At 38.0% G+C, this 13,220-nt stretch overlaps 1 protein-coding gene across 12 annotated transcripts in view; it reads left to right on the forward strand.

Moving 5' to 3' along the window:
• Positions 1-13,220, forward strand: part of HECTD4 (HECT domain E3 ubiquitin protein ligase 4) — a 226,107-nt gene that overhangs the window by 98,009 nt on the left and 114,878 nt on the right. For all 12 annotated transcript variants that reach the window (XM_021675516.2, XM_064379807.1, XM_064379808.1 and 9 more), the window contains exons 9-13: positions 2,007-2,165; positions 7,115-7,228; positions 8,276-8,416; positions 11,649-11,881; positions 12,256-12,401. In XM_021675516.2, the coding sequence (XP_021531191.2) occupies positions 2,007-2,165; positions 7,115-7,228; positions 8,276-8,416; positions 11,649-11,881; positions 12,256-12,401 (793 nt within the window). The remainder of the gene's footprint in view (positions 1-2,006; positions 2,166-7,114; positions 7,229-8,275; positions 8,417-11,648; positions 11,882-12,255; positions 12,402-13,220) is intronic.

Consider the following 13,220-nt stretch of genomic DNA (forward strand, 5'->3'; position numbering starts at 1 on the left):
CCAAATCAAATATGATTTTAGTCCATATTAGAATTTAAGGACAGTATTTTCACAGGCCTGTATTGTATCAAAGATGAGTGGCAAAATTGTTAATAGTTGTTATTATTTGAGTAACTTGATAATTCCAGCTATAGATACTTTCCAGATGACAGTTTTTTTTTTGCTTTTATTTTAACCTAAATAAACACTTTCATGACAAGTGGAAGGCTTGATCTGGTTTTGTCCCTTGGGACAAAATGAAATCTTACCCTAAACAATGGAAATACTAAAGGAATGCTTGTTGAAAATATATATAATATAAAAAAATAAAACCTCAGAAGGCAAGGGTATATTTAGAATTTGGTAGAAATATGCTTGCTTTGGCAGCACATATACTAGAATTTGGTAGAAATTGGTATCTGTATTCTTAACATGTGGTCTCAATGTACTTTTTTTTTTAAAGAGATGGGGTCTTGCTGTGTTTCCCAGGCTGGTCTCAAACTCCTGGGCCCAAGCAATCATCGTACTTTTATATGCATTCTTTATGTATTCATTTAACATGATGTTGTTCCATTAAAAATTCATCAATTATAAACTAAGAAACTTTTGAAAACTAAGCAAACATTCAAGGGGTCTATAAGTTTTTATTCCATTATAAACTAATACCTATTACCATGTTAATAAGTTTATGTCTATTAAAAACATCTTGGTGAAAATGTTACACTCACAAAGTTACTAATTTTCCATATTGCTGTCTTGGTGTTTCTTACCAGTGGAAATTTATCTTCTTGAATTTATGTCCTTAATGAAGAATATACCTGGTGGGGTCTTGCCACTTAAAAAAAATAAAGCTTTTTAGAAGCACAAGCATTCAAAACAAGTATCCAATAGATTAGGTTTCACTTTACTCACTTTTCTAATCTAAACCATTTAAAAATGATTTTCATTTATCTAGGCTGTAGATAATAAGTTAGATTTTATAGCCTGACAGATTTCTAAGTAAAGCACTCTGATTGATTCTCTGTTGACATCATCAATCCTCTCCTAGGCTTGTATATAGAAAATCCGTAAATTCACTCCATGTTTCAGATATGCCAGTAAGGGAGATTAAAGTACATTTTATACCGCTTGATTAGAAACAATAATTATTTTCCTAATGACAGTTTATGTCATTGACCCTTTAAAAAGAGAAAAATGTATACAAGCGGTTATAATAAATTACACAACTATAAAATTGTTTTATGATAGATAGTGTGAAAGCTTTCATTAGTTTGAAATTTTTGGCTGATTTCATGTTGAAAGCTGTTTATGAGTACAATATCACAAACCTGTCAAGAATTTGTTCTATATACAATGGAAAAAAGAAAAAAAAACCCAAGATCTTGATTAGAATATAGGTTGTTCATCCCAAATCTGAAAATCCAAAATGCTCCCGATTCTGAAACTTTTTGAGTGCCTATGTGATGCCCAAAGGAAATGCTCTCACTAACCTCAGACGTAATGGGTAAAAATAAATAAAGGAAATGTTCATTGGAATATTTTGGATTTCAGATTTTTCAATTAGGAAGGCTCAATTCTTAAGTATAATGCAAACATTTCAAAATCTGAAAAAATCTGAAATCCAAAACACTTCTGGTCCCAAGCATTTCAGATACATGTACTCAACCTGTATCAGTTTTCTAGGGAAAACACAAACAAACAGGATTCTTTTTTTTGAGATTTAGTCCATGTGAAGATTTATTTTTCTGGAATAATTTGTAGAGGCATGAGGGCAGACTAAGGATTGGGAATACCTTCAAGAAATGTTCAGACCATGTAATAGGAGGCTAGGGATCAGGCTGTGGAGCCAGAAGATAATTATCTTTTTCCTTAGCGATTATTTCTTATCTGTTTTCCTAATCTGGAAATCTGTTTTCCAAATCTTAGTTTGAGTATGGGGCTCTCTCATTATATCCTAATCTGTTTTGATAAACAAATTAATTTCTGTGTCAAATATTTTGACTTGGCATTTTCATTCCTTTCTCTAGCAAATACTAGCTGTGGGCTACCTCTAAAAATGCTGCGGAAGACACCCATATATACCTGTGGCACCTACTTGGTGATGCTAGTGCCTCCTCCAGGGGGATCAGGCAGCTCTGCCACCCGCTCTCTTTTTGGTGGAACAAGTGGTTTGTCATCTTTAAAAAGTAAGTGAATTTTACTTGTGGCCTTTTCCCCGATTTATCTCAGATTCTGAAATTTAAGGCCTTCCTATTATTTAAAACTTACTTTGTTAAATAGTTGTTTGCAATAGCTCTCTGATAACAACAAAAAATACCAGTTATCAATGTAGGTTAGGAAGATTTAAAAATATAACTTTTTGTGGATGATATAATAGTATACTTTTGAAAACTATTGTTCTGTAAAATTACTAGAAATAATAATCAGTTACACAAAGTTTTAGGAAGTAAAATAATATTTTGTCACATTATTTACTGATGACACAGTAAGAACTCTACTCACTATGATAGGATTTCTTTTTTTTTTTAGACGGAGTCTTGCTCTGTTACCCGTAGAGTACAGAGGCGCGATCTCGGCTCACTGCAACTTCTGCTTCCTGTGTTGAAGTGATTCTTCTGCCTCAGCCTCCCTATTAGCTGGGATTACAGGCACATGCTACCATGCCCAGCTAATTTTTAAATTTTTAGTAGAGATGGTGTTTTGCCATGTTGGCCAGGCTGGTCTCGAACTCCTGTCCTCAGGTGATCCACCCAAAGTGCTAGGATTACAGGCATGAGCCATGATGCCCCGCTGATAGAATTTCAAAGCTATTAAAATATGTATGTAAAATACTTCCATTTTAGGACACATACAAAATACTAAGCATAAGACATAGAAAAGAAAATGTGTAAAAATGTATAAATTTTTTTTTTTTAAGACGGAGTCTCGCTCTGTCGCCCAGACTGGAGTGCAGTGGTGCTATCTCAGCTCACTGCAACCTCCACCTCCTGGGTTCAAGCAGGAATCAGTACTTTATTACTTTTTCCTGCCTCAGCTTCCTGAGTAGCTGGGATTACAGGCGTGCACCACTATGCCCAGCTAAGTTTTTGGATTTTTAACAGAGATGAGGTTTCATCTTGTTGGTCAGGCTGTTCTCAAACTCCTGACCTCATGATCCGCCTGCCTTGGCCTCCCCAAGTGCTGGGATTACAGGCCTGAGCCACCATGCCTGGCTGTATTAATATTTTAAAATATACAGATATAGATATAGATATAGATATAGATAGATAGATAGATATTTTTTTTTGAGACGGAGTTTCGCTCTTGTTACCCAGGCTGGAGTGCAATGGCGCGATCTCGGCTCACCGCAACCTCTGCCTCCTGGGTTCAGGCAATTCTCCTGCCTCAGCCTCCTGAGCGGCTGGGATTACAGGCACGCACCACCGTGCCCAGCAAATTTTTTGTATTTTTAGTAGAGACGGGGTTTCACCGTGTTGACCAGGGTGGTCTCGATCTCTTGACCTCGTGATCCACCTACCTCGGCCTCCCAAAGTGCTGGGATTACAGGCATGAGCCACCGCGCCCGGCAAATATACATACGTTTTTATAAGGAGGCACACTTCAGTCATTAAAGCAGTGCAATTTTGCCTTCAGAGTGGACACATAGTTAAATGGAATAAAGTATAGAATTTAAAAAAAGTTCCTCGGGTTGGGCGTGGTGGCTTTATTGAGATATAACTCACACACCATAAATTTCACCCCTTTAAAATATACAATTCATCGGTTTTTAATATGTTCACAGAGTTGTGTAATTGTTACCACTAATCTATCCATTACCCCAAAAAGAAACCTCATACTTGTCAACAGTTGCTCTCCTACTCCCTAACTCTTGGCATCTACTAATCGACTTTCTGTCTCTGTGAAGTTACCTATACTCTACTTTTCATGTAAATGGAATTAGACAACATATGGCCTTTTGTGACTGTTTTTTTGTTTGTTTGCTTGCTTGACTTTTAATTTTTGGTTTTACTTGATAGTAGCAGAATACCACTTATTGTTTTGTCTCATTCTGTGCATATTATGGTGGCTGAGCTACAAATAAAATCAGGAGAAGCTATAAAAATAGATGCAGACAGACATGTAAAAATCTTGTTTCTTCCTTTTAGTTACTATTATCTTGGAAAAATTTGTCATTCAAAGCTTCGACTTTCCCGTTTAAAAAAATGTGCAGATAATTATACCTACCACATAGGATAGTGTGAGGATACTTGACACATTATGGAGAGTTCTATATAAATATGGAATCATTTTTCCCTCTATGTAAATATAGTTATAGATTGTATCAACTGGAGAGCTGTGTAGTGTGAAAAGAGATGGAGAGTGTTCTCCACTTATGGACAGTTCCACCCTTGCTTAAAGATATTTCTTGCTGTAGTGGGCTTGGTCTCCAGGAAGAAAGTACATGGAATGAGGTCTTCTCCTTAGTGCTTGCAAATGTGCATTTATTACTGGACACCAGTGAGCCTATGTCTTTCTCAGTCTTGAGTGCTGGGATCACTACGTGGTTACTGAGGCTCAGACAGGTGAAGTGATGTGGTCCAAGCCTCCTGACACCAGCCCCAGCTCTTTTTCATTGGTTCCAAGTGTTTTTATCCATCAGTTATGCATTGCTTCGGAGGCCTCAGGAAACTTACAATCATGGTGGAAGGCAAAGGAGAAGCAGGCACCTTCTTCACAGGGTGGCAGGATGGAGTGAGTCTGTGACTGCTTTTTAAACTTAACATAATGTTTTCAAGGTTCATCCATGTTGCAGCATGAATCAGTACTTCATTACTTTTTGTGGTTGAATTATATTTCATTGTGTGGATAATACCTCATTTTGTTTATTCATAATTTGATGGACACTTGAGTTGTTTCTACTTTTTGGCTACTTTGAATAATGCTGATATGAACATTAGTATATAAGTTATATGTGGATAATTTTTCATATGCTTGGGCACATATATAGGAGTGGGATTGCTGGGTCATATAGTAACTATATGTTTACCCTTGGAGGGACTGCTAAACTGTTTCCCAAAGTGGCTGCACCATTTTATGTCTCATGTCCAAAGTACAATGGTTCTATTTTCTTTATATCCTCACCAACATTTGTTATTTTCCATTTTTCTGATTATAGCCATCTTTGTGGATATGAATTGGTACCTCATTGTGATTTTGTGCATTTCCTTAATGACTAATGATGCTTAGCATCTTTTCATTTGCTTTTTTGCCATTTGTATATCTTCTTTGGAGAAATATCTATTCACATCTTTTGTCCATTTAAAAATTGGGTTTTTATTTTATTGACCATCAGTTTTTTCTTTTTTTTTCCTCTTTTTTTCCTACAATTACCACATATTATGACCATTAGTCTTTATTAAATTGTGTTTAGTCTCCTTGGCATGGCTTTTTTGCTCAATTGAAATTGACCCCATTTAATTAAAGTGGGTCTTCATGGTACCATTCTTTCATGAGGATATAGCTTACACAATGATCCTACTTTAGCCCAACAAATCAGTAAATGCTTAAATTCCTTCTTTGTCCTGTTCTTCTTTGGCCACTTGGGGGCTGCTCAGAAAGTAGAAGAATTGGTGCTTGCCTTTAAAGAGCTCATAGTCTAGTTGGGAGAGATGACATAGATGTATGAGACAATGAGAAAATGATAGACAGTGCTGCATCCCTGCTGGAAGGAACCATGTGGAGCAGATTTGTAAGCTGCGAATCTGAGAAAGAAAGACTTATTGTGGAGTGGGATAGAAAGGAGAGACTTCATGAGGTTTTGAGTTTAAGCCATAAATAACGGGTATTATTCATATAAGTGGCCAAGTGGGGAGAAAGCATAAGTATGGTAAGTACCACGAAAAAAGAGATTTGGAGATCTATTGTCTACTGTCCTTTTTGTTTAATGGGAAAACAAAATAGAAAAAAAGAGTATCATTTATGTTATAATTCAAGTCAGGCATGATGAGGATCTGGGCTACTAGGGTGATGAGAATATGATAAAGAAACTCAAGAGACACAGTGCCAAAGTTTTGTTTGAAGGTGGGGAAGAAAAAAAAATAAAAATAAAAATAAACTTAAGAAAAGTGGGGAAGAAAATAAAGTCAATTATAGCAACATATATATATACGCACATATATATGTGCGTATATATATATATTATATATATATATATGCATGCTGATATGGATCCTTGACATAGTTTAACTCATTTAGTCTTCACAGTAACTGTATAAGGTAGGTACTTTTTATTATTTCCACTCTATAAATGAGGAAACAGATGTTCAATGACTTTCCCAGGGCCAGAGCTGGAATTCAAACTCCAAAGTCTGTGCTCTTTACCACTGCACTATCCTGTGTTAAGGGAAAAAGCCAGGGTGTCTCCAAGTTTTAGAGCCAGTATTAGGAAGGATTGTAGCTGAGCTGTATTTGAGTGTACATCAAGCTTTATTGAACACTGACTAACTGTATAGTGTTTCTTAGTAAACATTTTAATCTTGTGATGTTAGTGATCATAACCCCTCTTGCAATTACCCTTTTGATAATGTATATCAGAAAGAACCTTCATGCAAAAGTCGCCATTTTAAAAACACTTTCAAAACTATGATTCAATATTAAATTTAGGAAGATGTCTGGTTACAGTTTTCTTACTGTGGTCTTATGCATATATTCTCTGTCTCTTTACCACCGATTACCACCAATATGCAACAACAAGAAAAGGGTGTGATTTTTATAAAAGTCTTGTTTTTTTTTTAAGACGGAGTTTCGCTCTTGTTACCCAGGCTGGAGTGCAATGGCGCGATCTCGGCTCACCGCAACCTCCGCCTCCTGGGTTCAGGCAATTCTCCTGCCTCAGCCTCTTGAGTAGCTGGGATTATAGGCACGCGCCACTGTGCCCAGCTAATTTTTGTATTTTTAGTAGAGATGGGGTTTCACCATGTTGACCAGGATGGTCTCGATCTCTTGACCTCGTGATCCACCCGCCTCGGCCTCCCAAAGTGCTGGGATTACAGGCTTGAGCCACCGCGCCCGGCCAAAAGTCTTGTTAATAGCCTGAAATTTAAACCTTAAAAATAATCTTCAGGATCATTAAATAGCTTAATGTTTGTTTCCAAAGTCCTAGCCTCCAGCTTGGTGTACAATATTTCGGATGGTCAGTTTACAAGTCGTGCAGATCTCATAGATGCTGCGGGAAGCTCACTGGGGCGTGGTGCTCTCGTACCAGGATTGGGTAAGAAATAAACACACACATTTCTTTGGAAAATTTAAAGTTTTAGCAAATTTGTCTTGAAATATCTTGCAATTCCCTGTGACATTCTAGTTTCCTTGAAAAGAAAGATTTTTTTTTGTTTTATTTTTTTGAGACAGAGTCTCTTCTGTCACCTAGGCTGGAGTGAAGTGGCATGATCTTGGCTCACTGCAGCTTCCACCTCCCAGGCTCAAGCAGTCCTCCCACCTCAGCCTCCTGAGTAACTGGGACTACAGGAGCATACCACCATGCCCAGATAACTTTGTTTATTTTTTTTGTAGAGCCAAGGTCTCACTGTGTCGCCCAGGCTGGTCTCGAACTCCTGGGCTCAAGCAATCCTCCTGCCTTCACCTCCCTAAGTGCTGGGATTACAGGCATGAGCCATTGTGCCTAGCCAGAAATAATTTTTTTATACTAAATTTTAATCTTGGGACTCAGTATAAGAAATTGCCATATGTAAAATTCCTCTGAATAAACTGCATTTGAAGATAATGTTTATTAGGTTGTGTGATGATGCCCATAAGAAATTCTCAAGATTTATACCATAAAAAGGTTTATTTCCTTTGAGGAATTGATATACTTGTTATTGTTAGAAAATGAATGTTAAGTAATATATTGGATTTTCTCTTTACCCTGGCTGGTAGGAAGCTTATTTCTAAGTTTTGGGCTCAATTACTTGGGCTTTTTATTGTGTATTAATGTTAATTGTTCTGTTATACCTGGGTTTTTAATGTAAGCCACTTAAATACATTTTGGAAGTAGGTCACACATAAATCAGTTACTAAGAGCTATCTATTTTGTGAGACTTATTCTTTCTCACACAGGAGTTAAGCAAAATTAAAAATTAAATCCTGGCTTCTTGCTGAGTCCCAGCCTAGTGCCTTGCCAAGTAAATCTGTGGGAACAAGGATGTGGGTTGTCAACATTAGAGAGCATCCTTGCCCTTCCACTTTGTAGCAGTGATTGTGAGAACTATGTACACAGGTAGCTGGTGGCATGATGACTAAATACAGTATGCTGTTTTTGCAGGCGCGTGTTATGACACAGTGAACAACATGCTATGGACATGCTCTAATGACTATATCGATCAGTGGTGTAACCCTGGGAATCAAGCCTTCCATTATGTCTGCCAGAGACTTGGAGTCAGTCACATTATCACTGAGCCCAAAGGTGAGTGGGGCTCAGGGTCTTACAGGAAAAGATTTCCCTCTGAAATGTGAGAGAAATATCACAGCATTGGTAGGTAAAAACATAGCCCAACCCGAAAATGTGTTACCAATTTTCCCTCTTTGAACTTTTGAAACCTAAAGTCCTTTGTTACCTGTAACCATGAAAGATGAGTTATGATTAAGCAAAAAGTATGTAAATAGAGCTTTTGAGGTGGTCCATAGATGTTTTTAAAGGAAAATTGTTATGTCCTTCCTGAAACTGTTGGAACTTTGGTGCAAAAATTGATTATTTGTATTTGGCATGGGATTGTATGCTGTCGTGGTGTTTTGCATTGATAATGACTTATTTATATACAAACTTATAGTTAGGTGGCTGGGCGCAGTGGCTTACGCCCGTAATCCCAGCACTTTGGGAGGCAGAGGTGGGCGGATTCCCCAAGGTCGGGAGTTTGAGACAAACTTATAGTTAGATAGAATTACCAATGAGGACCTTTGTATTTTTTAATATTAATATGAACATTCTTAATATTAAATTAATATTAACTTAAAATCTTGTTGCTTTAAAGTCAACTATACTAATATGAAGGAATGAGTCACTCAGCAAGTCCCCTCCCCATAAAGCAACACTAAAACAGGCAAAATTATCAAAGACAACTGTTTCCCGGCTCTGGAAATTGCCAACGCATACACCAAATTGAGAGTGGTTGTTCATTAGAAAAAACCCTGAACTTTGGGTAAGAATGGTGGCAGTCTGTGGTGTTCCTAGCTAAAGCTGCTCCTATCCTCCACCTCAGTCTGCTCTGAGACAATTACTTTGCTGACCACCTCAAGCTTGGTCAGCACAATAATTCAGGGTGGGGAAGATTGTGAAAAACAGCAGCTTTGCTGTTAGGAGCAAAGCATGGAAAAACCTCAAGTCTATTAGCATTGTCAGTAACAATAGTCATCTTGGTGGCAAACAGCAGAAACCAGTGGCTCATCTGGCCTTAGATCATGATCCCATTTAGGGCAAGCAGTGGCCCAGCTGACTAGCTACAAGTTTACTAGTAGATCTGGATAGTGAGAAAGCTGTGGGGGACCACTCACCTACACAGAAAAGGCCTAAGACAGCCTAAGCTACTCACATAACCCTGGCTCAACATGAGTCTGCATACACATGCAAAGCTGTGAGAGGGCCCAAGAGGAAGTAAAAACCAGAGCAGAGTTTAAAACTGCCTGAACTTTGCTGCAGTTCCTCCAAAACACACAGATCCATCCGGGGTGAAAGTGTTACTGGCTCAAGGTGTTTGAGCACCATCATTGGTTGACAACCACTAAGGGATACAGATAGGGATGACCTCCTAGGAAGCCAGGCTGAAAAAAGAAAAACAAGAATTAAAAAAAAAAAAAATGAGGCCAGGCATGGTGGCTCATGCCTGTAATCCAAATTCTTTGGGAGGCTGAAATGGGCAGATCACCTGAGGTCAGGAATTTGAGACGAGCCTGGCCAACATGGTGAAACCCCATCTCTATTAAAAATACAAAAAAATTAACAGGGCATGATGGCAGGTACCTGTAATCTCAGCTACTTGGGAGGGTGAGGCAGGAGAATCGCTTGAACCTGGGAGGTGGAGGTTGCAGTGAGCTGAGATCGTGCCATTGTACTCCAGCCTGGGCAACAAGAGTAAAACTCTGTCTTAAATGAATGAATGAATGAAAGAAACAAGGATTTGAAAAAATAAATAAATAAACTGAGCAGAGAAATCAGTAACCACAAAATGCAGGAGAAACTCAGGTCTTGGACTGATGACTTTAAAATCAGATGAAGACTTAAAGCAGCCATTATAAATACGTTTAAAGAACGAAAGGATTCCAAGTTTAAAAAATTAAAGGAAAGTATGATGACTATGATTAAGCAGATTGAGAATTTCAGTAAAGAAATTATTTAAAAAAAAATCAAATGGAAATTCAGGATTTGAAAAGAAAAATTCATTAGAGTGGCTCCACTACAGATTTGAGCTGCTGGGAGAAGAAAGCAGCAAATTTGGGCCATAGAAGGGTAGAGTTGTTCTGTCTGAAAAGCAGAACAGGACACTTGGGGAGTACTGGTTAGGCATTTGTAGACTAGAATGTCCTTCTCTGTGCGTTCATTTGATGCTTTCTCATGGTTAAACTGATGTTATGGATTGGGGGAAGAATACCACAGAAGCAATATCCCCTTCATATTAATTACATCATATTCCAGGATACATGATATTGACATGACTTATTACTTGTGATATTAAAAACTGATCACTTGGTTTAAATAGCATCTGCCAGGTTTCCTCACTATAAAGTTGCGACTTTTCCCTTTCCATACTCTGTTAGTCTCGACCACACTGAAAGGAAGAGGAATTAAGCTCCACTTCCTGGAAGAAGCGTATCAGAGAAATTGTAGACAAATGTTAATCACCACAATAATTAATATCTCTAGGGTCAGTGTATTTTCTCAGCTTTCATTCTTGATTATGGTATTTGTGTAAATTTACTAAAACTTAGTGAGTTGTGCATTTAGAGTGGGCGAGTTTTATGGAATGTAAATTATATCTTGATAAAGCTATTTTTTTTTTTGAAAAAGCAAAAAGTAGAAAAGAAAGTCCACGTTATATTAGTGACTCCCAAACCTTTTCCCTGAACTCCATACTATGGATTCACTTCCACTTGGTTATCTAATGGACATTTTCAGCTTGACATGTCAAAACATGAGGAGCCATATATAGATGGGAGCCATTTATAGGGGTTCTAATGTGGAGCAGCCATAGGACATGGAGAGGTTTTACTGGAGAGGTTTTACTAGAATGATTACCAACAGGGGCTGTGGACTGAGGTGGCCTGAATCCAAATCCTGGCTCTACCACTTCTTAGCTGTGTGTCCTAGGGCAAGTTCCTTAACTTCTCTGACTCTTGGTTTATTGATCTACAACAGGGCTAAAATAGTCTAAGCTGAGAACCATGTAAAGCATTCAGCCCATTCTTCAGCATTTAGAAAGGGTGCAGTAAGTGGTAGCTACTTATGTTCCAAACAAATGAACTCCCCAAGTGTTTTCACCCTAGCACCTGTGGCAGGGAGAAGGGTTCTCTGGCAGCAGTAAAAGAGATTATAACCAAAATACCCTTTCCTAGTGCACATGAATCTTTTATAAGTCAGAGGCCTGTTCTTTGGGTACCACCCATAGAGACGTCTTTCCTCACTCAGTTTCCTTTTCATTTTCTAGAAGAGGCTATAACCACGAATGAGGTTATAAACCAGTTATTGCACCATGTTGGTGCGATGTGCATTCACCAACTCAATCTTCTTGCTACCAACCCCAATCTTCCAATCACAAGTGTCTTGGGCAAACAGCATCCAATTGAAGCACACCATCTCAGCAGTATTTGTGACATTATGGAGAAGGCCATGGTTAATGGAGATACCTGTATTATACGCTGCATTCTCGTTGTCTTTCAGGTAAATACACTGCTTTGAGATAAATAAGATGGTAGAGAAAAGGAAATGCAAACCTTGGCTTCAGCCAGTTCATTTTTACCAGAATAAAAATTTAATAACTTTCCTGTACTGCATCTTACCCACCTTCTAATCCTGTAATTAGAATTACATTCATTGCACTGTAATTAATGGAGTATTGCTATACATAGCTCATTGCAGTTAATATATGCAAAATATTTACTATGATTATATCATTACACAATAGAAGAGATTGTGGTTAAAAAAATTCACCTGGTTATTTGTTCATAGGATATCTACCATGTACTTTCTTTGTAGGGATAATTTTATCCCCAATAGAATTAGCATTTTTAGATAAACTCCTTATGTTTCTTTAGGTGGTATTTAAATTTTTCTTCAGCCCACAAACTGAAAGGAATCGAGACATCATTCGACGATCGGGATTGCTTCTTTGGCAGTTGTTGATGGCACCAAAAGATCAAATTTGCCCTGAAATTCAGAAGGAAGTCTGCCTTGCCATCAGGTAAACAGCTAATGATTTTCGTAGTGCTCTCTGCAAAATGATTCTTCTGCAAAGCATTGTAATTGTCCCTGAAAGCTGGTAGTACAAATGTCTCTTACCCCATCCCACAGTCAGGACTTCATGGATTGGGAATAATTTCACTGGAGAGGGGTTTGTGACCCCACCCTCAGAGCACCAAAGCCAACTATGTACTTACATTTCCTTATCTCACTGGATCTAAATAAAAAAACAAAAAACCTTTAAGTGGATATTTTCATTGTTTGCAAGCTGATGTTCTCATTTTGCAGAGTGTGGCAGGGTAGTTAAGAAGCAGGCTTTGGCAATAGGCAGACCTGGGTTCTAGACTTTGCCACTCACTAGTGGGATCTTGGTTTAAGGTTCACATTTCCTTAGCTGTAAGATGGGCATAAAAATAGCACCTGTTTTATGGGTTTGTGAGCTTTTCCTAATTAAGACCTGATGCAAAGTAAGTGCTCAACAATGCGAGCCTTTATCAATCTGTTTAAAACCTTTTGAGACAAGAGAGCAGAATTTATAGGCCATTTTCTATTTATTGTCAATCTTTTTTTTTTTAGTTAGTAAACTTTTTTTTTGAGATAGAGTTTCTCTCTTGTCCTCCAGGCTTGAGTTTAGTGGTACAATCTCGGCTCACCCCAACCTCCATCTCCCAGGTTCAAGCGATTCTCCTGCTTCAGACTCCCGAGTAGCTGGGATTACAAGTACCCAACACCACACTCAGCTAATTTTTTTGTATTTTTAGTAGAGATGGAGTTTCGCCATGTTGACCAGGCTGGTCTCAAACTCCTGACCTCAGGTAAT

The sequence above is a fragment of the Aotus nancymaae genome, unplaced genomic scaffold, assembly GCF_030222135.1.
Source record: "Aotus nancymaae isolate 86718 unplaced genomic scaffold, 86718_ANA_hifiasm-v0.15.2.pri h1tg000021l, whole genome shotgun sequence".
In the NCBI taxonomy this organism is placed as follows: Eukaryota; Metazoa; Chordata; class Mammalia; order Primates; family Aotidae; genus Aotus; species Aotus nancymaae.